Source organism: Antennarius striatus, chromosome 21 (assembly GCF_040054535.1).
Source record: "Antennarius striatus isolate MH-2024 chromosome 21, ASM4005453v1, whole genome shotgun sequence".
Taxonomy (NCBI): Eukaryota; Metazoa; Chordata; class Actinopteri; order Lophiiformes; family Antennariidae; genus Antennarius; species Antennarius striatus.
The window spans coordinates 6,322,600-6,348,111 of record NC_090796.1 but is presented as its reverse complement, the minus strand read 5'-3'; the positions used below and the strand labels follow the sequence as shown (position 1 = coordinate 6,348,111).

General features: G+C 40.1%; 1 protein-coding gene across 1 annotated transcript in view; it reads left to right on the top strand.

Annotated features, from left to right (window-relative positions):
- snx29 (sorting nexin 29) overlaps positions 1–25,512 on the top strand; it is a 111,855-nt gene that overhangs the window by 77,993 nt on the left and 8,350 nt on the right. The window contains exons 19-20 of the mRNA XM_068306011.1: positions 14,431–14,571; positions 23,986–24,125. Of these exons, the coding sequence (XP_068162112.1) occupies positions 14,431–14,571; positions 23,986–24,125 (281 nt within the window). The remainder of the gene's footprint in view (positions 1–14,430; positions 14,572–23,985; positions 24,126–25,512) is intronic.

The following is a 25,512-nucleotide window of genomic DNA, read 5'->3' as shown; positions in this document are numbered from 1 at the left end:
ATAATGATCGTGTGTGTTCGTTAAGTGCTGTAGATTACTGTGTCATCCTGCATCTTTGGGCCCCCTTTTTACACCATCTATTTTTTAACCAATAAAACATTTAGGTGCTATTTGAGGATACCCAGCAGTCTTTTTCATAAGCTGGCTTCCAATAAAAAAAAAAAAAAAACTATTTCAGAGAGGTATCATTTTCTAGTCAAAATACGATGTGAGAGGTGGGGTCAGGGCTTTGCCCTCTCTCTCCCAGTTGTCTGAGGCTGGCAGAATCAGGATAGAAATGCAGTTATCCCTTGCAGGGAGTCAGAAAGAGCGTGATGATCTCTGCTTTGCCTCAAGATATTAGATCTTGGTCTTAACCTAATTTGTCAGTCTGCCTCGCTTGTCTGTCTTCTCTGCTCCCACTCCCTTGTTACTCCCATTTTACATCTACCCATTTTGTTTGCCTCTAATTACTTGTGTCTCCCTCTCATGTTTTATTTTCCCCATCACTCTGCTTTGCTCTCCCTTCTGTCTTTTAGACTTCTTCAGGTATATTGCTCAACATAACCTAACCGTGCCATTACCCTCAACCTCACTGGCTCTTACTATGCTGAAGGCCTCTTCAATGTCTAATTCATTCACATAAAAGATAGCTGAGAGAAAGAGTCTCGTCATTTTTTTGTCAAGTTCCAACTATTGCTGGTGCTGGACACAATGAAGCTAGCAGGATTATCTAATTTGGTTTCCTAGGCAAATTTGGCAAATGTGACAACAAGAGCAACATTTAGACACTTTTCAAGCCAGGCTAAAAGAAATGCTTTAGAATACACTGATGTTTTCCTTACACCTTGGTGTCCCAACCGCTGACCTTCATGTCGGAACACATAGGCGTAAGGAAACACAGTGGGGACAGTAGTCTGGTAAACGGAGTTTAAATCAGAATCATCAGTGGCCGGAGACCATTTACACATGAAGACATCATTATCAAATGAGTATGCCACATTTTTACCACTTTGAAAGCATTTACCACACTGCTGAGGCACTTTCTTAGTGTCGGGTTTGCTCTTTGAATGGTGGACAGACGTTCTTGGTTTACCAGGAGCATAATGGTATGACAGAGGGCACCTTTGTGTGTGTGTGTGTGTGGGGGGGGGGGGGTCCACCGCATTATTTGTCTCATTCTCCGTTTTAACTTGATCTGAATAAACATAAGAACACTGTCAGACAAAGAAATATTATCAGCATCATATTTATTTTTGAATACTTGTGTGCAAATGACTTTGCAAACGGGATTAAAATCTGAAGTGTGCAGGTGTGTCATTACCAGCCTTGATGTGCTGAGGGGACTCGAACACTTCCAGTGCAGGAGTCACTTTTACTAGCTAGATTATTATCCATTGATAGAGCAATACTCTTGATTGGTAAGGCAGGGCTAACAGCAATAGGAAAAAAAAACCACTGACTACCTTTGATTGCACGTATACACAATCTACGGGTCTGTGAACGTATCCCATTTCAGGTAGATTGCTTGTTAAATGGTAAATCAGAGGCCAGAATTATGGATTACTAGCCACCTGTGTCTCTCAAAAATACGCACCCTGCACTGCTCAGCTGACTTACTTGTTAGCTAACACTAAACCATCAAATACAAAAGGCTTGCAAACAATCACTATTTTCATCCTTACTAAAAGTATTTTTTGCTTACAGCTCCGCTTTAATCAGCCTGATGTGCCTTTTGGTGGCTTGTAGATGGTGCTTGCAGCACACTACGCTTAATACTTTGGCAATTTGCAGTATGATGTCCAGGTTTGTGGCAGTAATAAGACTAGTATGTGCAGCCAGAGCATTTCAAGGTTTCTTCGGAGAGACTGATGTGAAAGCAGTCTTGTGATTCATTACATACTCCTCAGCTAACATGACAGCAGCAGCAGAGAGTGACTCCATTTTTTGTTTACTCAAATACATTACAATATGGTTAGGCAAACACTTCCAGCAAAATCGGCTCCCTTAAAGAGTCAAAGTCGAATGCTTGGCAACTCATGCTCCGTTTATCAGAGTTTTCTTTTTCCTCACTAACTCACCGTAGGTCTGGTTCTGGGCCTTTCTGTGATTTCAAAATTTTTGTCTGTATGCCTCAGGAACCAGCTCATATGCTCGCAAAATTACAACTTTAACTAAATCATACTCGAGGCTGCTCTCCAGCGGAAACACGGCAATGACTTCATGGCCTTTCATATGAGCTTGAAGCCAGCCAATTAACCTGAAGCACATGTTTTTGGAGGTGGGAGGAAGCCGTAGAACCCGGAGAGAACCCACACAGACACGGGGGGAACATGCAAACTCCGCACAGAGCAGGATGCAAACCCCGGGACCGCCTTGCTGTTCGACGACAGCGCTACCCACTGCACCACCGTGCTGCCAGTTAACTAAAAATGAAGACCTAAAATAAAAGAGATAGTTAAACCTCAAGCTCCCATCTACTACAACACTAAATGCAAAATGGGATCAGAACCCTATGACTAGTGTATCCAAACAGGAAGTTAAATTTAACACCAGTTTATCATTATCAGTGTTGAACCTGTTGCCTGCCCTGATCCCTCCTCAAGACTAAATGTGTCTCAAACAAAGTAGTTTGTGAGCCTGAATGACAGCTGCCCTGACTGGCACGTTTAGGTTAAACCCAGCTGAACCCGTGATTGGTGGATAGTCGATGGGCGACACCAATCAATGACACAGATTTAGCCCACGCCCTCTTCTTCTGGGGTCAGCCACAAGCCGGAGGCCACACACTGTATTTTACCTAAACTACACAAAACATGGTTACACAATGAGGAGGGCACCGCCACCCACTATCGCGTTGGATAATTTTTCAGACGTAGCTTTAGATGTGAGTGTTGAGAGCTCATGTCTGGCCACCACCCACTAGGCTGAAAGGACTTGGACTGTGGCCTTGTGTGGTAAAAGCTCACAATCTTTAGCATATTGATAGCTGTTCCATATGAATCATGAAGTAACTACGCCTGCACAAAAAGAAAAAAATCTGTTTCCGGTGCGGCTTCAGAGCCATTGATTTACATTGGAGATATGTGGTCTTTGTTCAGTGTTTAACTGAGTGTTTAACTCCCAGCTGCTTGAAGAGTAGGTGGAGTGTGTACTTACCAACAGGATTATGATTTTAACACAGACCTTATAGTACATCTCTGCACTTATTTCTGGTATGGGCAGCATAACAGCATGAGCTGCTGTAACCGTCATTAATCTGTCTTTAACTTTTGTAGTAACTCAACATCTTGTGAATACGGCCAATTCAATGGGGCTCATATAAATATGCTGCAGTGATTCACAGGGCTAATTGAGTTACTCAGAAGCCTTTTCCACGGTTTAATTTCAGATATATTTTTTACTAACAGTGCCGTTTATTGGTGATTGTTGGTGACTTTGGAGACTTGAAAAGGTCAGGGATGATCTACGGTCACAGAGGACTTTGTTAAAGGGGTTGTGTCTAAAGATGTGAACAGTGAATTATCACTAGAACTGTTTCTTAATGCTCCACAAAGTTTACAGGTTATAGTTTTGGCTAACTGATCACCAGCCTTTGGTGGGTAAGGCAGATGACGTATTGGTGAACACCGCGCGCTTCTATGTGTCCCTTAAGTTTCAACGATAAAAATCACAACGAGAGAGAAAGATCTAATAATATACCTAGTAAATTAAACTTATAAAACCCCCAGTTTATTCTGATGTCCACCCAAAAAGGTTTTTTCTATCATTTAGTCTTTTATTGTACTTTAGTTATGCGTTGTGTCATCTCATTCAAGAGAGCCACAATTAATTATCCATGAATTTACTCAAAAAACAGAATTTAAGTGACACAGATCAAAATACAAGTGAACAAAACAAATATATACTGAGGAGTCTGTGGATACTAGCCTTTCAAATAGAAAGAGCCATCTTGGTAAGGCTACGCTTTTGCAGAGGAGGTCACAGGTGGGTGAATCTCTCTGAGGAGGGAGGAGCACAAAGACCATCAAAAAGGTAAAGTGGCTGAGGGCCATCACATAAGTTAAACTGCACCTAATAATTAAATGAATTTATGTATTTATTGTTTAATGTACACAAACTTTGGATGAAATAAATCTAAATTACAGATGGAGAGCTCTATCTGTATCCATGTGTGTGTTTCTAGTTTGGCTCCATCTAATAGTTGCTGTCTTCCCAGATAAGTAAACCTGCCCTACATTAACTGGTTAATGATACATTACCAAAATTAGTGATTCAATAATGACCAAATCGTGTTATTAACAGCAAAAGCTTGTAGCAGCTTCAAGTAGCATCAGTACAAAGCTGCTGGAGCTCAGAAATGCTCCAGATGATCCCTTGGCTCTAATTTGACCTCAGTGTTTGGAAACGATTGAAAGTAATTTCTGAGTTGACCTCCATTCCATCAGGTTGTGTTATTTTGTCATTTCTATGCATTTTAAATGACACAACTTTTAATGCATTCTGCTAACACTGTGGATATGCATGCAGTCAGTTGTCCAGCACAGCCTTCTATTAATAACATTCAATTTGAGCACGATGCTTTCAGTCTAAAGCATCAGTATGAACTTTGATATTGATAGCAGTCCTGTTTGTTGAGTCACTTACCTCACATTAAAGTGTACTATGGTAAAGAGAAGTTTTTAATTATATATTTTGCTTTTTATTTTTATTTATTCATCTGTTGTCCTCTTCAGTTAGTTTTACTTACAGAGGTAGACTTTTCATCATTTACCAGCTGTTTATTTCATATTTCACGTACTTATAATGTTTTCATGTTATAGAGGATATGGATTAACAGACAATAAAAGTGCTTTTTTTCTTCTAGGCTTTACTTTATTTGAATGTGTGGAGGTATTGTTTGTTATTTGCCAATGATAACTTCTGGGAACATTTTCCTCCTGCAGAACAAAAAGTTAACATTAATGGATTGGATGGGGTATTTTTTTCCTTTATTTAAGAGCTTTACACTGTTATAAACCCTGAGTAACCTCCCCTGAGCAAAGACAGAGGGTATAAAAAACACTAAAGGTTAATCTCTTTAAGTTATCTGGCAAAAATAAGTATCCCAGCATTTATTTGCAGACTGGGAGTTGTTACACATGTGCCACAGAAGACTTATGGGGTTAAGGGGTGCTTAGGGGCTTAACACAGTAGAAGGGTATGGTCTATCATACAAAGTGTGTAATATCCTCTGCAACACCTCTGAACTCATGAATCGAGTTAATCAAAAGGACACTCGATAGTCTGCTGGTGCAGCCCTGAAAACATGTCTGTTTTCACTTAGCAACAGAACAAAGGAATCTGCAGTGGGTTTTTTTTTCAGGTGCTGCTTACAGCTTCTTCAGTCAATTCTTCTACATGTTATTTTAATTGTTGATTCGTCCATGGATTCAGTTATTCAGTGAGTCGTTAATTTTCCCTTTTAATCATCCACAGGGTTTTACTGCAAGCACTCCCATCGTAAACTTGGCTTTCTTTTCCCTTCCACATGCCTCCATTTTCTCCTCATCTTCACACTTACCCTTCCACCAATTATTCCAGTGTTTCTTATAGGTTCAACTGTAGTTGCCCCTTGTCTTCCATATCCTTAGTTCTTCCTCTTCTCTACACTTCCAACAACATTCATCCTCCTCCTCCTCTTCATCTGCATCCACTGGCTCTCCTCCTCCCAGCACAGATCCCTAAAATAAACATCCTTTTCTCCTGTCGAGGAACTAATCACCTCTCTCTATTTTTGACTCTGGCATTGTCTCTCCATAAAGCACCTGTTTTTTGTTTTTTTCCTTTTAGTTTTTAGATTTGTCTCTCAGGTTTCCTTGTTATGGGGTTTCTCTCTTTATTAAAACTTCTTATTTCAGGTCATTAACTCTGCTAATGATGTTATGTTTTCACGCTTTGTCCATGGATTGTTGGGTTGTCTAGTTGCAGGATTATGCAAACATTATATAGTAAATTTCTACCAATCTTGTAGGGAGGGATGTCCATGGACCTGGAAAAAAATCTCTTAAATTTTAGACCTGAATTTGTATAAAGAAGCTGATCAGGTTGTTGGGTTTTTTTGGCTTTCTTTGTGATACATAGGTATATTTCAGTAATTAAACAACTGATACGAAACAATGGATGTTAAGGAAATAGATAGAATGAATGAGTTTTAAAAAATCTAGTTTTTAGATGTTAAGTAATCTTTAATTTTTCCATCCAAAAGGCTTTTTATTCGTAAAGTTTTCGTTGTCTGACAACTTTTCTCATTGGGCTAATGGGGTGTGGTCACTGCCAAAGACTTGTTATGTAGTTGTTTATAAATCCAGATACTGGGTAACCCTATCTGTCCAAATGGTGTACTTGTCTCCTGCTCACCTTATTGTAAATGTTTTTGTCTAAACTTTACATGCAGGGCACTTAAGTCATAGGAAAAGCTTGGTGGTGTTTATTCACTGGGAAGTGATGAAACCTTATGGCTGAGAGGCAAAACCTCTTTCAGCTTTTCCTATAAGTCCAGTTGACTTTATTCAGCACAGATACCTGCCATGACCTGAGTGACTGACAATCTTCACCCACATTTTGCCCAGATATTCTATGGTTTTACTCCACAAAGACTTCAATCTACTGCATTTGGGCAGTGATTAAAATACTGATAGGAGCCCTGAGGTTTTTAACTGACCATGTTGCTTGACTGTCTGGTGGAAGATGATTGTCACATTGTAGGAAAGATCAAACTATATATGCCTAATGATGCTCCACTTTTAATTTATAATCCCTTTAATGTTTCCTGTTTCTCCATGTAGTAACAAATACCATTTTATCATTTGTTTGGGATCAGTTTTGTTTATTGCAGTGTGTTTCTCCCGAAGTTTTGTGGGATTATTTGGCTTTGTTGAAGGAATTACTGACTGAATGCCACTCCAGTTTTAATATGTTTTTTTTCTGTTTGAGAGATTTGATGACAGTGTTGTGGAGACTTGTATGCTAGGTTGGACAGTAAGGAGGGAGAGACTGATCTATACCGGTTGGCAAGACAGAGAGATAGAGATGGGAAGGACGTGCAGCAGGTTAGGGTGATTAAGGATAGGGATGGAAGTCTATTGACAGGTGCCAGTAGTGTGATGGGAAGATGGAAAGAGTACTTTGAAGAGTTGATGAACGTGGAAAATGAGAGAGAACAAAGACTAGAAGAGGTGACTGTTGTGGACCAGGAAGTAGCAAAGATTAGTCAGGATGAAGTGAGGAGGGCATTGAAGAGGATGAAGAGTGGAAAGGCAGTTGGTCCTGATGATATACCTGTGGAGGTTTGGAAGTGTCTAGGAGAGGTGGCAGTAGAGTTTCTGACTGGGTTGTTCAACAGGATCTTAGATAGTGAGAAGATGCCTGAGGAATGGAGGAGAAGTGTGCTGGTGCCCATTTTTAAGAACAAGGGAGATGTGCAGAGTTGTGGCAACTACAGAGGAATAAAGCTGATGAGCCATACAATGAAGTTATGGGAGAGAGTAGTGGAAGCTAGACTAAGGGCAGAAGTGAACATGTGTGAGCAGCAGTATGGTTTCATGCCAAAAAAGAGTACTACAGATGCAGTATTTGCTTTGAGGATGTTGATAGAGAAGTACAGAGAAGGCCAGAGGGAGCTGCATTGTGTTTTTGTAGATCTGGAGAAAGCTTATGACAGGGTGCCCAGAGAGGAACTGTGGTATTGTATGAGGAAGTCTGGAGTGGCAGAGAAGTATGTTAGAGCAGTGCAGGACATGTATGAAGACTGTAAGACAGTGGTGAGGTGTGCTGTAGGTGTGACAGAGGAGTTCAAGGTGGAGGTGGGACTGCATCAGGGATCAGCTCTGAGCCCCTTCTTGTTCGCTATGGTGATGGACAGGCTGACAGACGAGGTTAGGCAGGAATCTCCATGGACTATGATGTTTGCAGATGACATTGTGATCTGTAGTGAGAGCAGGGAACAGGTGGAGGAGAAGCTAGAGAGGTGGAGGTTTGTCCTGGAAAGGAGAGGAATGAAGGTTAGCCGAAGTAAGACAGAGTACATGTGTGTGAATGAGAGGGACCCAAGTGGAAGAGTGAGGTTACAGGGAGAAGAGATCAAGAAGGTGGAGGATTTTAAGTACTTACTGTCAACAGTCCAGAGCAATGGAGAGTGTGGAAAAGAGGTGAAGAAGCGTGTACAGGCAGGATGGAACGGGTGGAGGAAAGTGTCAGGTGTGATGTGTGATAGAGGAGTTTCAGCTAAAATGAAGGGAAAGGTGTACAAAACTGTGGTGAGACCAGCGATGTTGTTTGGTCTAGAGACAGTGTCACTGAAGAAAAGACAGGAGACAGAGCTGGAGGTAGCAGAGATGAAGATGCTGAGGTTCTCTCTGGGAGTGACCAGGAAGGATAGGATCAGGAATGAGTACATCAGAGGGACAGCACATGTTAGAGGTTTTGGAGATAAAGTCAGAGAGGCCAGACTGAGATAGTTTGGACATGTCCAGAGGAGAGATAGTGGATATATTGATAGAAGGATGCTGAGTTTTGAACTGCCAGGCAGGAGGCCTAGAGGAAGACCAAAGAGGAGGTTTATGGATGTAATGAGGGAAGACATGAAGGTAGTTAGTGTGAGAGAAGAGGATTCAAAGGACAGGGCTAGATGGAGGAAATTGATTCGCTGTGGCGACCCCTGAAGGGAAGAGCTGAGAGGAAAAGAAGAAGAAGAAGAAGAAGTTGTGGAGACATGAGAGATGTGGAAAGAGAGATACAAAAGGACATGAAACAAGTGTCTGATCAGTTAAACTTGGGACATTTTGTATCATCAAACCCATTAATGAAGTTCTGTGTCTGTGATTGATCAGCAGTCATTTAAGAAATGATTTTTATATGTGATATCTTCGATCTTCTCATAGCTGTAGCATCACATGCCGTACTTTCACCTGATGGCTTACCAACCAGTAGCTGGTTTCCTGTTATTTTTCAGACACGTGTTTAACGATGATGGCAAGAATGACATCTATTTCATTTAGCTTGCTAATGATGTTAAGTAAAACTTGTACGTAAACAAGCTGCAAGCATGTCTGAAACAATCCTTGTTTTTTATTTGTCCTTAGCTGTCGCTGCTCTTATCGAAATTTGAAGTGACTGAAGCGAGGGGATTAGAAGATGCTCTGCAGTGGTTTCATCTCTCTCTCTCTTTTCCTTCTGTTCATTTATTTTACTTTTTTCACAGATATGTACACACAAATTAAACACAAGTCTAATGTCTCGGTGTGCCTCCAAAGCTTTTAATTAATTTCCTTTCTGCTTATAAGTCTTATTCATGTTTTCAAGTCGCAGCCTTATGATGAAAACTAAAAAATCCGTTGTAGCCCCTCTGTAAATGGATTTCTTCTTTCTTCAGTGAATGCAAATTATTTTTTAAAGTCAATGTTTTGGATCAGGTCCAAATCAAATAGATTTCATTTCATGTGTTAAATCCGGTTTAGTTCTTGTTAGTAAACGGTAAAAGTGACGGTACCCCAGCTGTCAGTCTGCCAATATTGTCCATAGATCAGAGACGATATCACCAATCCTGTGTTTGTGCCTTCTGTGGTCTTTCAGCTGTGAGGTGAGTGGAATGCTCTCTATGTGAGTCTGCTACGGTTCTGCAAATGGGTTTATAGCTTTTGCCACAGTAGGAACTCCCACAGTTAACCTTTTTCTCAGATGGGAAACAACATAGGGTCCTCTCTCAGATACAGCAGGGATAGAAACATCATTATCATGGGCACTTGCTACAGTTTCCAGCTGTGGAACACGACTACCCTTGCTTCCACCTGCTTGTTGGATCTATTTCTTGCTAAAAAAAATAAGCAAATAGAAAATTATGCATCAACAGACTTTCTTCCTGTTTTAAATATGTATGTTTGAAATGATTTTTCAGAAAGATGCACTGTGTCTTTTATCTTGAATCAGATTCTCCTTAGGATTTCTGCCAGGTTTTGGAACATTTCCACAGATGCAATTATTGACTTGAATAATGCATAGTGCGTGTATGAAGACCTCAGGCTGGCTTGCACTTGCAAACATGTCTGCTGCCAGTGGTCTTAGACCGTACAGTGAATCAACCGCTATCCGTCAAATATTGTGAGCATGGACTAAAGTAATGGTAGACTGACCTGAAGGACTCCAACAAGCCTCGCAGGAGATTGTATTTACATTAGAGCTTATTTTTTTTACAGTTCTGTCTTCTTCCATTGTACATGCACAAATAAAGGGATCGTATTTTAGTTTGGGCAAAATTTGAGAGAGGGAGTTACCACGGAAAGGCATTGATAGATTACTGGTTGCAGTTACATTTTTCCATTTGTCTTATTGTTGACTTACTGTAAGAGAGTGAGTTCTTGTTTCCAGACTTCTTTTCTTACAATGATATTAAGAAAAATCCAGCATGAAAGAGGTGCACACCATTTTCTGTACCTACATTAGCCTCAATAAAGGACTGAATGGAACATGAGACATCTTTTTCACATGAGGATTGGTCACCACAGAGTCCAGACCTTAACCTCACTGAGAATCTTTGGGATGTGCTGGAGAAGGCTTTGCACATCGATCAGACAACCATCATCAACATGTGGTCATGGTGAGAAATTAATGTAAGAATAGATGAAATCATTCTCGTGACATTACAGAAGATTATTGAAACAATGCCACAGGCAAAGCTGAAGGCGATCAAACAAAATATTAGAAGGTGTGTACTTCACTCTGGTGTCAACTTTATTTTATTTTTTTGGCTGGACAATGTATATAGTGTTATGATACTGTATATGAAGGCAAGATATGGTTGATGGCCGAATGCTTTGAGTTTACTCCTGAAGTACTGTAGGTGGGTCAATTCTGTGGGGAGAAAAAGAATTACATCAATGTTACATAAATTTAATAAAAGCTGGTTTTTCCTTCTTATATCAACTCATCAAGTTTATATGTTTATCCCACATATTATTATGCTTTCTAAGATATTATAAGTGATTTAAATACTGACAATAGCACTGTGTCCATCTCATCTGAGCTTTCATCAGCTAACAAAACACATCAACCCTTTTCCACGAGGCAGCTCGGAACCATGATTAGAGACCCCGTCCCGATTTGAAGGCTGCTTTTGTTGCAGATATGAAAGCATCGCTGCTTAAATATTCAAGGCTCCAGCGGTTTTGGATGTTGCAAAGATTTTTGTCACTGACAATGAAAGAGACCATTTATGATTATTCAGGACGCTGTAGCTGAATGCTGAGGATAATGTGTTGCCATAAATAAGTATACTGATGAGAGGATGTAGAGAGGATTCATTTTCCTGTGTTTATGCTGCTATGTGCACTACAGTATAGAATACTGTAAGGACATGCTACCCTGCCTTTAAAGCAGACTGCATTATGTGCTCTTGAAGGATTATGTAGAATTATGTTGAGGGTAGATCATTTTTGCTCACAATGTACCGTACGGAAGGACGACTTGTCTCACACATCAAAATGTTACTTTAAGGTCCTTAAAGTGGATGGCTTCAGACATTAGACATGAGACTGAATACATTTTGTGTTTTTCCCATAGATACTTTGGATGTGCTTTACCATATGGTTCAGCATGGTCTCTGAGTAGAGAACCGGTATTTAAAATCACAGATAAATACAACCCATCTTGAAATGTGTGGCAGTAATACTGCAGTAATGTTTTGATGTCCAAGTTTAGTAACTTATCAGGTATAGAAAGAGATGGAAGGAGGTACAGCACACAGAGACACACACTCAGCCAGACCACACTCCATCATTCCTCCTTCTTAAATTGTAAAAGTCGTGGTTATAAACTTAGATGTGCTTCTGTAGGTCAGATATAAAGTGCTGAGATGACACGTCCTGGTCCATTAGCAGCCTTGTCTGCTCACATCTTGTCAACCACTGATGTCAATTCCTGGATTCAGGTCTTTCCTCTAGTGCAGCTTCCTTTAGAACAAATTGAGGGGGTGTCAAAGATGGCCACTATGCCAGTCTTTCCAGGGATGGCAAAGTCAACAAATGTTGACTTACAGTTGACCTACACATCATTTAAATCCTCCCTATCACTGTAAATTTGATTAATAGCATTTGATGTTTTATGGCTTGACTTATCTTGAAACTTGTGTGTCGTGTCTTTGTCTTCAAACTTGACAGTTACAACTATGAAAAGCATCTTAAGTAAATAGAGTGCCTCACAGATGTGTCTTGAAAGCTGATGATGGGGCCATCGACCATGTGCAAACCACAAGGGCAACATTCTCATGCAGTATTCCTGTCTTATGTCTCTGCCCAAGTGACTGTATTCATGATGTAACATGATGTCATCGACTTCACTCCTATTATCTTAACTTATCCTCTCTTTCAAATGTGCATTTGGTTGGATGATCTCTGTCATCGAGAAGATCAGCAGAGAGCAGAGAAATTATGTCTAAATAAAATTATGTATGAATTTGGTAAATGACTTCAAATATTCAGCTCCTATCAGAGGATGGGGAAACTTGCAGAATTTGTTTGTTCCTGAAAAAACAAGCAGAAAAGCCTCAGTATTCTTTTCCTCCATAGATTTCCATTTAAATGAAGGTACATGCGTTTAGATCATTTATTCATTTATACTGTGACACACCATTCTCTAACATCATATCTAATGATGTCTAGACATGTCTGTCACTGACGCTGAAATATTACAATGAGACATTTCAGAAAGCTAACAAAGCTTCAGCTGTCAATCTTCTCTTAATGGCTGCCCAAAATGTCAAACATTTCATTCATTCCATGTTGCTAAGCAAGGTAGAGACCTCACATTCTGACAGAAGATCTGAGTAAAGGACCAGCCACCTGAAAATAATATACCATGCTTTTGTCAAAATGTCTGAGAGGTTACCATGAATACAAAATGTAGTCAGAGTTCTTTCCCAAAGACACCAGATGACGTTGTTGTGTGTCAAGAACTTCAGTTCCAGTTCCTGACTACAATGTTCCTGAGCCCATGTTGATGTACACTTCAGAGAATCATGAGGAATTTTAATGCGGTGCTGCCTGACGAATTGAAGGTCACAGTCATTACAAGCGTTCATTCTTTTCCATTCGATACAGAGGTTTCTTCAGCTCGTCTGAATGTTTAGATTCCTTGGACTGAAGATGGTGAAATTCTCAAAGTTTTTGTAATCACACATTGAGAAACGTTCTTAGTGTGTTGGAAAATTTGCATGCACAGGTTTTCAGATCGCGGTGAACCTCTCCCCATCTTTACATAAGGATAGTTGAGCCTTTGGATTGTCTTTCATTCTCAGATATGATGATGATGACCTGATACCAGTGAATCTCTACCTGTGGAATGATCCATTCAGGGATTTTTGAGGATTTCTCAACATTTTGTTGCCTCTGTCTCACAAGACATTTTGCAACATTCTGCTTTCTCCCAGGTTGCTCTGTTGGCATGGGTTTTTTTTCTCCCCATAATACACTACACTGTCACTTCCTCTCTTCTGTTAACTAGAGAGTCGGTCTCTTTAAAGTGGACTAAATAGCACCAGTGCAAACGTGTCTTACGGGTGAATTTTAAATCATTCTTACTTTCTCAGTTGTCAAACACCTCTTGAATTATTTTTGTTCTATACTTTTTTTCCCTTTTATTCAGCAGTCATTGCGTTGGCATGGTGGTATCAGGCCTCAGTCCATCCATCCGTGGCTTCTGGGCTTTTCCTTGCATCTTCCTCGTGTTCCCACTGATGATGGTTCTGCAGGTCTGTTACTAACAGCTTCAGGACTATGTGTACTTGAAAGGAACACGAGACATATTATGGCAAAGTTTTTGCCTTTTATGTGTACTATTTCTACCTGATTTTTTTTTGGGGGGGGGTGGGGGTGGTGTTGGCTAAGTCAAGGTGCATTTGGTCGATTTTGAAATCAATTTCTTTCCTTGTGTCCTTGAACGAAATATGTATTTTTTTATGATTGGACATTTTGAAATTGAATTCTCAGAAGCCATTCTGCTCCCACTTTTGTCTCTCTGTCTTCTTGGTTTTTTTCCTGTGAAAATGGGACCCATCTCCCACTATTTTTCTCCCTCACTTCTTTGTAATGGGCTCATCTTTTTGTCTCTGTCCTGCCTCTATTTTTGTGAGTCTGAATAAAGCATCTAATGGTGCATGGAAATGGTGGTGGCGCAGACAGACTGTTATACGTTACGTACGGTATGTAAGTTAAAAAACATATTTTGAATGGATGAGAGGAAGACATTCTTTCACCAGTGTTATTTATGATTTTAATATGTGTTTTTGTGTTTCACTGTAATAACTGCATTGATCAGTATTGCATATATCATGAGGGTTAGGGTTATCGTCTTGACTGAAAAACATGCTGCTGAAGGTCACGATAATGATGGTGATTTTAAATAGTCTGACCTTTTCCCCAGGTGTATATCCGTATCCTGGACAATGAGTGGAATGTCTACAGGCGCTACACTGAGTTTAGGGAGCTCCACAATCACCTGAGAGCCCAGTTTCCACAAGTGGACACCTTCAACTTCCCTCCTAAGAAAGCCTTAGGGAACAAGGTGAGCTGACTGTAACTACCAGCTGTCTGTTACGCACTGCTGTACAGTAGCACAACATGAATAAAAATCTTGTTTGACACATGAAATAGCATCTGTCATGAACAACACACGTTACTATCTTGCTAAACATGCTGCCTCTACCTTCATGAGTTGGTTATAAATGTTGTCGTCAGTTGTCTTCTTAACTATTTTAGCTGAGATATTTCAAAAGGAGATTCTTGTCTAGACATCTTATATATTAAGAGCAGTCAAATTATATTCGTTGTAATGTTGCTGCTGTGGTTTTGGATTGAGTCTACATGGCACTAGACTCTTTTCTCAAAATAAAGTTCCAGTGTGTTAAGGAATTTAAAGGCTGTGACCATCCTGCTCAGGTGTAATTGTACGATCACTGGATGAATATAATAATTGTTACTCGTTATCATAAAAATCTATTAACTCAAATAAAGCTGTTTCAGTTGGTGTAAACAGCTGTCATCAAGGTTCTTAGGTTTCATCTCTTTTTTATTTTGCTGACACACACTCCCAATCCCAGGTTTCATCACCAGGAGACAATCTCCGCTTCAGCTCCCCATGGCTTTCTTACTCTCTAGTTATTAGTGGAGATCACATTCCTCTGCCTCTCTACCCTCGTCTGTTTTCACCCTGTTTTTTTTCCCTTTCCTCCCAAGATCTTGGAAATAATTTAATTCTGACTAGAATTGATGCTACCACAGCCGACAGTTGTGGTCTGCTTCCGACCCTTTAACAACCCTGCGCTCTCATTTCTAAGAAGTGGTCTGGATGTTTAGCTGCAGGAGTTGAAGACATGCAAGTGTGTATGTGTTTGATTTTTTTGCATGACTGTATGGATTCATGAGAGCGAGTATTAGTCAAAGGCCCAGACAGCCTTGTCAGTGAGTCCCAGAAAGCTCTTGGAAAGCTCATTACTTGACAAATTTGTGTGAATTATGGGTTTCCAGCATCTCTCAGTCAGTAGCAGACAAGATTTGGTCCCTCATGCTGTTTGAAATAACAACACAGATACTTACACACCTCATATTATTTCCTTTCATGTTGATCATAAAACCAAAGATTACATAGAAAGAATCCAAATCTATCGCTCTGCCTTATTTCACCCCCAACCAACCAGAGGATCATGACCCTCAAACACAGAGTACGGTTGCTAGCATATTTTTGGATCCATTTTCCAGACGGACACTGGGATGCCCATTAGTGCTGCTATCACATCTGTTTTCATGTGAAACTTGTAGTGAGGAGGCAAGAGGAAGCAACTTCATGTCGCAAACAATTTGCAAACTGCATCTTACATACTGCAATTATGATGAAACTGGTACAATTATTTGCCTGTGAGGTTTCATCGTGTCTACTGTTTGGACAATTGTCTCATTAGCTGTATGTTGCAAATGTTTGCATCTCACATACATGACAAAAAAAAACAAACAGATTTGAGGTTAATGCGGATGTGGTTTGGCAGATTCAAACAAACATGACCTTCAACTTCACCCATTAATTAGGTGTGCATGCTACAATTTTTGAACTTTTGATAAAACTTTGTCTCGGTTGACGAAATCAAAAATGTGCCCCAAAATAGTGGATATTGTGAAGTTCTTCAAGCGGGTAAATCACTTAAATTTCATGATATTTTCACCTTTTTAAAATAAGCTGCTCCAGCAGAAGAAGTTTTAGAGAACTGATGGAGTCGTCTGGACCGGACTGAAATAAAATGAGGGAGCAGGTGGACGGCTTTATGGCTTAAAGACTCGATAAGTACCAGATTGGAGAAGCATGTGTCTGTGTATAATTTGTGTGTATTCATGCAAAACAAGAATTTCTCTCTGTTCAACTGTGTGTGTGTGTGTGTGTGTGTGTGTGTGTGTGTGTGTGTGTGTGTGTGTGTGTGTGTGTGTGTGTGTGTGTGTGTGTGTGTGTGTGTGTGTGTGTGTGTGTGTGTGTGTGTGTGTTAGCAAGAAGGTAGTAGGGGCTTTGCATGTTTCTGTGTATGACTGCTTTTATAAGTCAGAGAGTCTCCCGCATCGAAGATGTGTGTTTTTTAAAATTCTTTTGTGTTCGCTGTGAGTTTCTTAGTCATTAGCAGACCTGCTGCTCTGCAATTCCTGTTATTTCAGTCCAATCACTGTTGGCAACTCGAGTGCTTTGGAGTGATGGAAGCAAAAAAATGCTGTCATAGAATGCTGTCATTTTAAAATGGACAGTAGCTGAAGTATTTTTAAAGTGAAAGAAATAAACAATGAAATCGATAATGCTCATAGTTGTAAAAATTGTTGTTTGCCTTGTTGCTATGTTTTCAACGCTTTAACAATTAGCTGCCATCCATCAAGTCATGTTTGAAATGGACTCAAAATGGAATAAATGGTTAAACTAAATCATCTACTGGACATTTAAGGCAAATTATTTTACACTGGTTTATAGCTTGGAAAGTGTAGAAATAGTCGGATGACAGCTCCTCAAAGTATTTTGCCAATTGGTTTAAACCAATATTGATAAAATATCTATGTTGCGTTCTCTCTCCCAGTCCATCTGTCTCTGTTTTTGTTTTCCTCTGGGTTCGTGCATATTTGTACACTCTCAATTTCTCCGTCGAGTTTGCAAATCTAAAGCAGACTTTTATGCACACACGCACCCACACACACCGGGCTCCTCACTATTTGGTGAAGCTAATGATGGAGAAAAGTTAATGTTAGGAAAGGGTTCCATTGGGTGTAGTGAGAGTGAGAGGTCTTCAAAAGACTTTTAACAGCACCGTGAGTCTCTGCTCCGCCACGGTTTCCTTTGTAGGGATGAATCGCAAAAGATCAGTAGAGACTGGGTAGCAAGGGGAATGTGAGCACAGCCACCCATAATTAACTGTATTGAATACACACACACACTCACACACTCACACACTCACACACACACACACACACACACACACACACACACACACACACACACACACACACACACACACGCACACGCTAAAATGATTGACAACTCAAAACATCTGTAGTTCTCAAAGTGCATCTGCTCTGTTATGGATTTAAGTCTTTATACATCTTATAGAATAACTTCTTGAACACTCCCATGACATGCGACACACACACACACACACACACACACACACACATACACAAACACACACACACACACACACACACACACACACACACACACACACACACACACGTACACCTCCTATGAGATAATCTATGCTGACACATGATTGACTTCTCATGCAGTTTGCATGCCGGTGCCCTGTGATTGGCTAATCTCCTGCCTTGGTTAGTGTCAGGACTTATCCTTAGTACAGCACAGGAAGGGAAGGTAAATCATAGAGGTGATTAAGTAGGTTTAACTGCAACATTCAACAGGAATCACATGTTATATATGATAAGAAAGGGATTTCAACATATGTATGTGGCCAAGTGTGCCCGTGTTGTTGTGATGTTTTAGACCCATAACCTTGAATTTGGATGTTTGAATGATATTATCGTGAATGAATATTTGCTTTATTTATTTGCTATTGTTGTGATTGTAGACTTTGTAGTCACTGCTGGTAGTTGCTGCGCTGCATAATACTTTGCATGCCAGCAGCTGTAGGGACACAAAACATGCTGGCAGATATTGAAGGAGAACTTGTTCCTGGCTTGAGCTGAAGTGGTGAACTGGAGCGGATATGAAGTTCCTTGAAATCACCCATGTTTATCCTGTCACTGTTTGAGTTTACATTGACACCTTACATTAGCCAGTTTGGAATCGGCCACATTTCAGAAGATGCCAAATCCATTTTTCCTTTCATATATATGTATATATTTATATACACACACACACAAGTTGGATCCAATTGCTACAGACAAATCCAGGGTTGTAGGTGGAAGTAGACAAGTTGCCATACTTCCATGGCACCTTCCATATAAACATGCATTAAACACTATAATGGAAAACAGGGGGTTAATTTTTGAGTGCTGAGTGCTTAGATGTCCAGGCATCTTGTGTACTCAGTTACATGTTGGAATTATGATCAGATATCATTAAAATATTATCTGAATAAAAATCTTTTAAGTTGACATTAGATCGTGCAGCAGAGGCCGTAGTCTAAAAAAAAAAAAAAAGACTGGACTTTTTAATTCTAACTGATTGATTCATGTTAATATAGATCAGCTTCTTTTCTGTTAACCTATTATGTAGGATTTATGGGTATGAGTGGAATGTAATATAATTATATTTTGATTACTGTATAATTATCTAATCTAAGAATCACATCGTTATATATCTACAGAGGGAGGATGGCCTCAGCCTTAAAGCATTACAGCAGCCCAGCACCAACGAGTTAAACTCTGGCTCTGGAGAGAGCACAGACTGTTTTTGTAAGAATCTGAGACTAGAGGATCCAATGGGCTGAATTGCTTTTTTGAACTTTGATATACAGTTCTTTTCTCACAGGAGCTTTTTCTTGTGTCAGGTGGCACTGGTGAACAGTGTGACAAAATCAATTGAATAATTAAAAGTGAATATGTCAGTGTTCAATATACAGTTTATTTTTAAATGTTTTTATGTGTATATTTCTATTGTATGAAACCTGGTTCAGGTTATATTTAAGTGTTAGCTCTCATGAATTATACAGTAATTATAAAAAAGAAAGCAGCAACCGGTTTTCCGCCCACACTGAGTCTTCTTCGAGACATGATTGGAATGGAATCAACAATGATACTAATAGTAATCATAGCAATAAAAACAAACAATCCAAGTTATTATCACATACTATTGTATTATTATTATTATTATTATTATTATTATTATTATTATTATTATTACACTGAGAAAATAAAAATATTGTTCAGAATTGTGACCTGAAGGATTATATTTCTGCTGTGTAGCTAAAATATAAAATATAATGGTAAACAGGATCAACAGAAAGACGCCTGTGGAAGTGTAAAAAAAAAAGAGACACGACAACACAGCAGCTTTGTGTCGTACAACTTTAATCGACATTTCGTAGTTTGTTTGTCGGAAAGCAGAACACCTTAAGCTGTCATTATATCAGCAGCAGGCATGTAAATACTACTGAGACAGTCAATTTATTTTAATTATTCCTTTTAGATAAAAATTGATTTATGTCACAACAGTCTGTGGCAGAGTTGACCTCTGACCCCGGTGACTCGAACCCTGCCTCTTCATGTGCATCTGTGTGTCTGAGTCCTGCTAATGAGGTTATGACTCTTTCTGGGTCTCCACATGCTCTAGGCGAGGCTGTCCAGCTGTGTAACCAGACAACTCATACACACACACACACACACACACACACACACACACACACACACACACACACACACACACACACACACACACACACACACACACACACACACACACACACACACACACACACACACACACACACACACACACACACACACACACACACACACACACACACAGCTCTTAGCCAGCTGATTTGTCAGGGGTTTGACCAGGCATACAGGCTAACTGTTCCCAAGTCGCGCCTGTCAAATCTCTCCTGATGTTAACACACAGACAGAGAGGAGGCAGAAGGATTACATTAAAGTCATGTTGTTGTCAGACCCCAGAGTCCAGCTGTCAGCTTTTCTCACTGGCCACACCTCAGCCACATTTTATGGCTTTTATCCAAAGGCGTCATTCTTTCTCGTTCACCTCCCTCAGTATCAATTTCTCTCTCGCTTCAGGCTTTGATAGCACTTGCTTCATTTTTTTCTCCAGCGTTTATCTTTCTGTTGTTTTGCTTTCAGGGCTCCAAGTGAAACCAATGTTACTTTATTTCATTCTTATTTCTGCAGCATTACTCACTTTTCCCACTCTCAGTAGTCGTATAACACAGTGAAGAAGATGTAGCGGTAGTTTTATTCTCTTACATCAGCAGTTGCTGACTTTAATAATTTGTCAGCCGTCCATGCAAATATCTGCCTGCAAATGCCTCCCCACTAAGCCCCAGAGCTGCTTCCATGTTTTCTGTTTGGACCGAGCTGACCAAGTGTGCGTCTGTGTTCAGGTCCAACCTGAACACAACCTGTAATCCTGAACAGCGATCAAAACTGATCAAATCAATGCATTCAGATTCACTGAGGTGTTTCGCAGCGGCTGATTTAGAACTGTAAGATAATTCTGTAGGACTTCATTTGAATTACGATATACTGTATATAGAGCTCTGAAAAACTTTACTGACACAGCTACAGTTTTCATCATTGGCCCATTTGCACATAGACAGAGATAGAGGCTGCCCTGATTAATTAATCAGTAACTACAAAGTGAATTATTAACCAGCCTTGGTATGTTGTGTTCACGTATTATGCAATATACATGTTTAAGCCTTTTAATTATGACAAGGAGACATTGTGAAGGTCTTCTTTGAGCATTCATGAATTGATTGTGATGTTTTATGCATGGCGTGGACCCGCGGCACTTAGAGAACAGCCCGTTCATCCTCGCCCTGGTCCAGTGAGGGCCGACGGCGGATAGCATCATGTTGTTTGGTTAAACCAACGCTGTCCTCTCTGATTCCCTTCAAGTTTCCTCCAGGTGGAAATCAGTGCTTCTATTCTTTATATAATGATGACCAGGGAGATTCAGTTTCTTTTTTAAGTTTTATTTTGACCCCATTTATGCTGTTAAGAATCGATTCCGGGAGAATACCCACCAAACAAAAAAAGGGATTCACATACATTTACTTGCAGTTGTTTTGTTTTTTTCCTTCTCATGCAGCCATAAAGTCTGGTCTCCATTACGCAGCATCTCTGATTCCTCCATCTCTGTCTCCCGCCCCCTTTTAGTAAAAAAGACCAGCTTAAAGGCCAAAACAAGAATTTTACTTTCATTGTAGAATTTCAAGCAACGTCGATGTCTCAGTCAATTGCAATGATTTTCTGTTACTGCAGCAAAAAAAAGTGATTGATGCTTCAATGTGTAATCACTTTTTACATCTGAGGGTGTTTTGTAGTTGCCAGGCAACATTTATTTCAGTGAGCAGTTGTGGAGACCCTGCTGACTACTTCACGCTTCACTTTCATTGAAGGTTCCCTTCTCCTGTTTGTCAGTGACATTTAGATGTCGTGTGTGTGTGTGTGTTTGTGTGTGTGTGTGTGTGTGTGTGTGTGTGTGTGTTTACTGTGGCTGGTCTTCTTGTCCGCACCTTTATTTATCCATTTTCTCTCTATGTCATGACATGAACATTTAGTGATCCCACATCGACTTTATGCACACCACCGGAAGAGACGGTGTATGGAAATGACATCACAAAGGCTGGTGGCTGTGCCGGCACAGAATGACAGTGAGGGGAGGAATCTAGAGAAAAGATATAGCTGGATGGAAGTAATATGTGAGAGGACAGAATCAGCCTTGCACCTGCATCAGTATGCCACAATAGTTTGAGCTTGGTCCTCTCATTCCTCTCTACAAACAAGAGACAGCTCCTGGCCTCTTCAGCCCTCCCCTCTGTCTCCACAAGAGGATGAATCTGTCAGGACGTCCATTAATGTTATTACTGCACTGACATCCATGAAAGCAGTCAGGGTGTCTCTTATTGTGTTGACATAGCTTGAAACCCACACTGGCATGCACAGCCTAATCTGACACATCAGATTTATCCGGTGGTGCGGCGTCTATTTTAACCTGCGTGCAGCAGAATGTACTTATCCACTCCTGCTCCCATAAATGAACATATTTATCCATCACTTGGTGCAACATGGAACCTCTTATCCCAGTGTCCTCCGTACCTGCATCATTACCCACTGATTTATTCGGTTGATTCTTAGTGGTAAATTGGGAGTATATAACTAATAAATCTGTAGCAAAAGGCAGCTGATGAGCCTCTGTAAATTAGATATGCATTTGTTGAAGGATTCAAGCTCTATTCTGCTCATAATAAACAGTCATCTACACAAACTAAGGACAGGAGAGTACAACATTAGCCAAAGTGTTGGATTCTGCTACATGTAAATTTGGTCTAACACTGATGCTGCTATCGATGAAATGAAATACTGTAAATGAAATGATATGATGGTGCTCAGGACGTGAACTGGCACCTCTCCACTCGAATTGTTTTGGTTAAAAAGATTATACAACACTATGAGACTTTTCTCTGCTGTATGACATCAGGGTTATGATAAGGAAAAAGTTCAACTCAAGCATAAGACAAACAAAGGATGACATAAAGTGGGCACTGTATACTGATGGAAGTAGGTGTAATGAGAAGAAATACAGTGAGTGTGTGTGTGTGTGTGTGTGTGTGTGTGTGTGTGTGTGTGTGTGTGTGTGTGTGTGTGTGGTGTGTGTGTGTGTGTGTGTGTGTGTGTGTGTGTGTGTGTGTGTGGGTGTATGGGTGTGTAAGATGTCAGATATATAGTACCTTGAGCGCAAGAATTATATAGAGGAGGAGATTTGAAATGAATGTCTTTATAGTGATATCATCCAAAATACTAGCAAAAAAACCATCAAAATGTATAAAATCTATTAAAGGTCTCTGTCTGGCGATGTAGAAGTGTGATAAACTATCATGATATTCATATACTGTCATAAGCAAGCCTTTTTCAGAATTAAAATTTCCCATGGAAATGAGTTTTTGTGTTTCAGAACATCACAATTTGAGTCAGTAGAGAAGCAGCAGTTTCAGAAAAAGTGATGGCCCTTGGATCGGCCCACTTCCACTCCAGCCTTTGTTCTGAACGTTGCTGCACACAGATTAGCCAAGCTAGCGTGGCAGCGTGCCTCAGTGGCTCTTTTCCAGAGTCGCTCAGTGTGGGAGTTCTAAAATGACATTGACATCAGCAACACAACACTGACAGCTGTGGAGTATTCCCTGTCATTGGAGATATGGAATTTGGATGCCTGTCCCCTTAATGAATGTTTGACGTTTGGACACCTCTGTAGATTGAGATTGAGGCACGGAAATGTGATAAATCACTCCAGGATTTGTTACATAGAATGTATGAGAATGAATGATTACATTTAAGTTGTGTGTCTGCACATGTGTGTTCGGTCACCGTCTCTGACCTCCTTCGTCACACAGAATGTTGTGTTGTTTCCCTTGCAGTAGCAGTTACAAACCTCACCCTCACTTTGAGTAGATATCTTCTGTGTTCGTCCATTGCATTCATTACGTATTTATGATATTGTAAATTTAAAGTCCAAAAAATGCACAATATGCAAAATTTGTTGTTTGTGGCGAGTGAATGTTCAGGAATTCACAAATGTTTGGAAAGTTAAAAATCATGGATTGTTTGGGTTTTTTTTCTTAATCTACAGATGTGAACACAGAATGAACCAAAATAGGCCATAAAACCTCCTAAAGGGGACAGGTTCAACAACATGGGTAATGGTTCAACAGGTATGTAACCATCCTGATGTTGTCTCTCTTTTCCGTTTCCCACTCTCTGTCTGCAGGATGCCAAATTTGTGGAGGAACGAAGGAAGCAGCTGCAGGGCTACCTTCGCACGGTGATGAACAAATTGATTCAGACACTGCCAGAGTTCACAGCCCACCCCACCAAAGAGACCCTCCTCTCTCTGCTGCCTTTCTGTCTGTAAGTGACACATACAGGCATGTTCCCATCAGTGAAAGATTTGTGTTACGTTTTAGAAATCAGAAGAGAGGAATCAGAAGCAGGGAAAAAAAGCAATGGGGGATTATTACCGTCACTTTACCTCCAAAAATGTGTGAAGTTTCAGGGATTGCCTGTAAATGGTTGGTGCACCATTTCAAACATTTTGGGTGGAGGTTTATTATCAGGAACAGTGTAGGATGTGAAAATGACAGGTGCTAGGAAATGGAAAGTTTCAAGTTATTTTCATTATCATGTCTTCATGTAGTCATCAGATAGACATATTTGTGTTTGTGTACAGCAAACCCAGATATGCTGTATCCTAATTATCCTAAGTGTCTTTAAATACATAGATCTGCTATTTACTTATGCAGGAATCCCCCTGGACGGTAAAATGCCTTGAAACAAAATAGTGTCTCTGTCAGTTGTTTGTATGCATTATTCAAATTTAGTTTACATGATGTTCAAAAGCACAGCTGCCGATGCTGCACCGGTAGTCGATGTTACAGGATGCAGACAGGGGGGATTAATGTCACAGAAAATACTAAAACCCTTGTAAACAAACTTCACTGTCTCCCTGGTTTCACTGAGATGCACCCAGTCACACATAAACACAACTTCTCTCCCAAACACACAACTCAAGACTACTAACTGCAAAAAATCCTTGATGCCTTGGGTGCCCACATACCTACAAAGCTGTATTTGGCAATGAAAAGTTCCAGTCACTTCCTGTCAACACTCACATCAATTTTCTGTGACCAGTCAGACGGTGTGATCTGTCACACTGTCTGAGCGTAATCTTTCCTCTGTGGAGTGATTGGGATAACAGCACAGGTGCCTTTTTTTTTTACATTCCTTTTCACCTTGTGAGTTATTTATTAGTTTTCCAAGAGAGCATTCCCTGTCCGCAGGATGACCATTACAGTAAAAAAACAGCAGGTACTGTTAAAGTACCGGTGTTGTTTTGCCACCGACCTGCAGCTTCACATGAGGCACATCAAACAATTTTTAAAAAAACAGATATTTCCTTTGGTTTCTCAAAAAGTGGATGACAGTAGAGGAGGACATCTGTGGCTGAAGGTCATCAGTAGAGAAGATGAAAGTGTGTGTTCCTGCCAGTCAGCATGTGTTCTTCCTGTTGCATGCGATAATGCACATGAACAGAATGTTTGATGTGCAACTTTATTGTGGGGGAACATGAGGGATTTTCAGTCATTTTACTTCACTCATTTTTTGTCAAATATCTTGGACGCAAATATTGTCTCTTAATATTTCAGTATTGATGTTTTTTTTTTAAGGCATGGAAAAAAATTATTAAATAAACAGCTAAATAACAAGCGAGACTGGCTAAATTGTCTTCTAGTTAGTG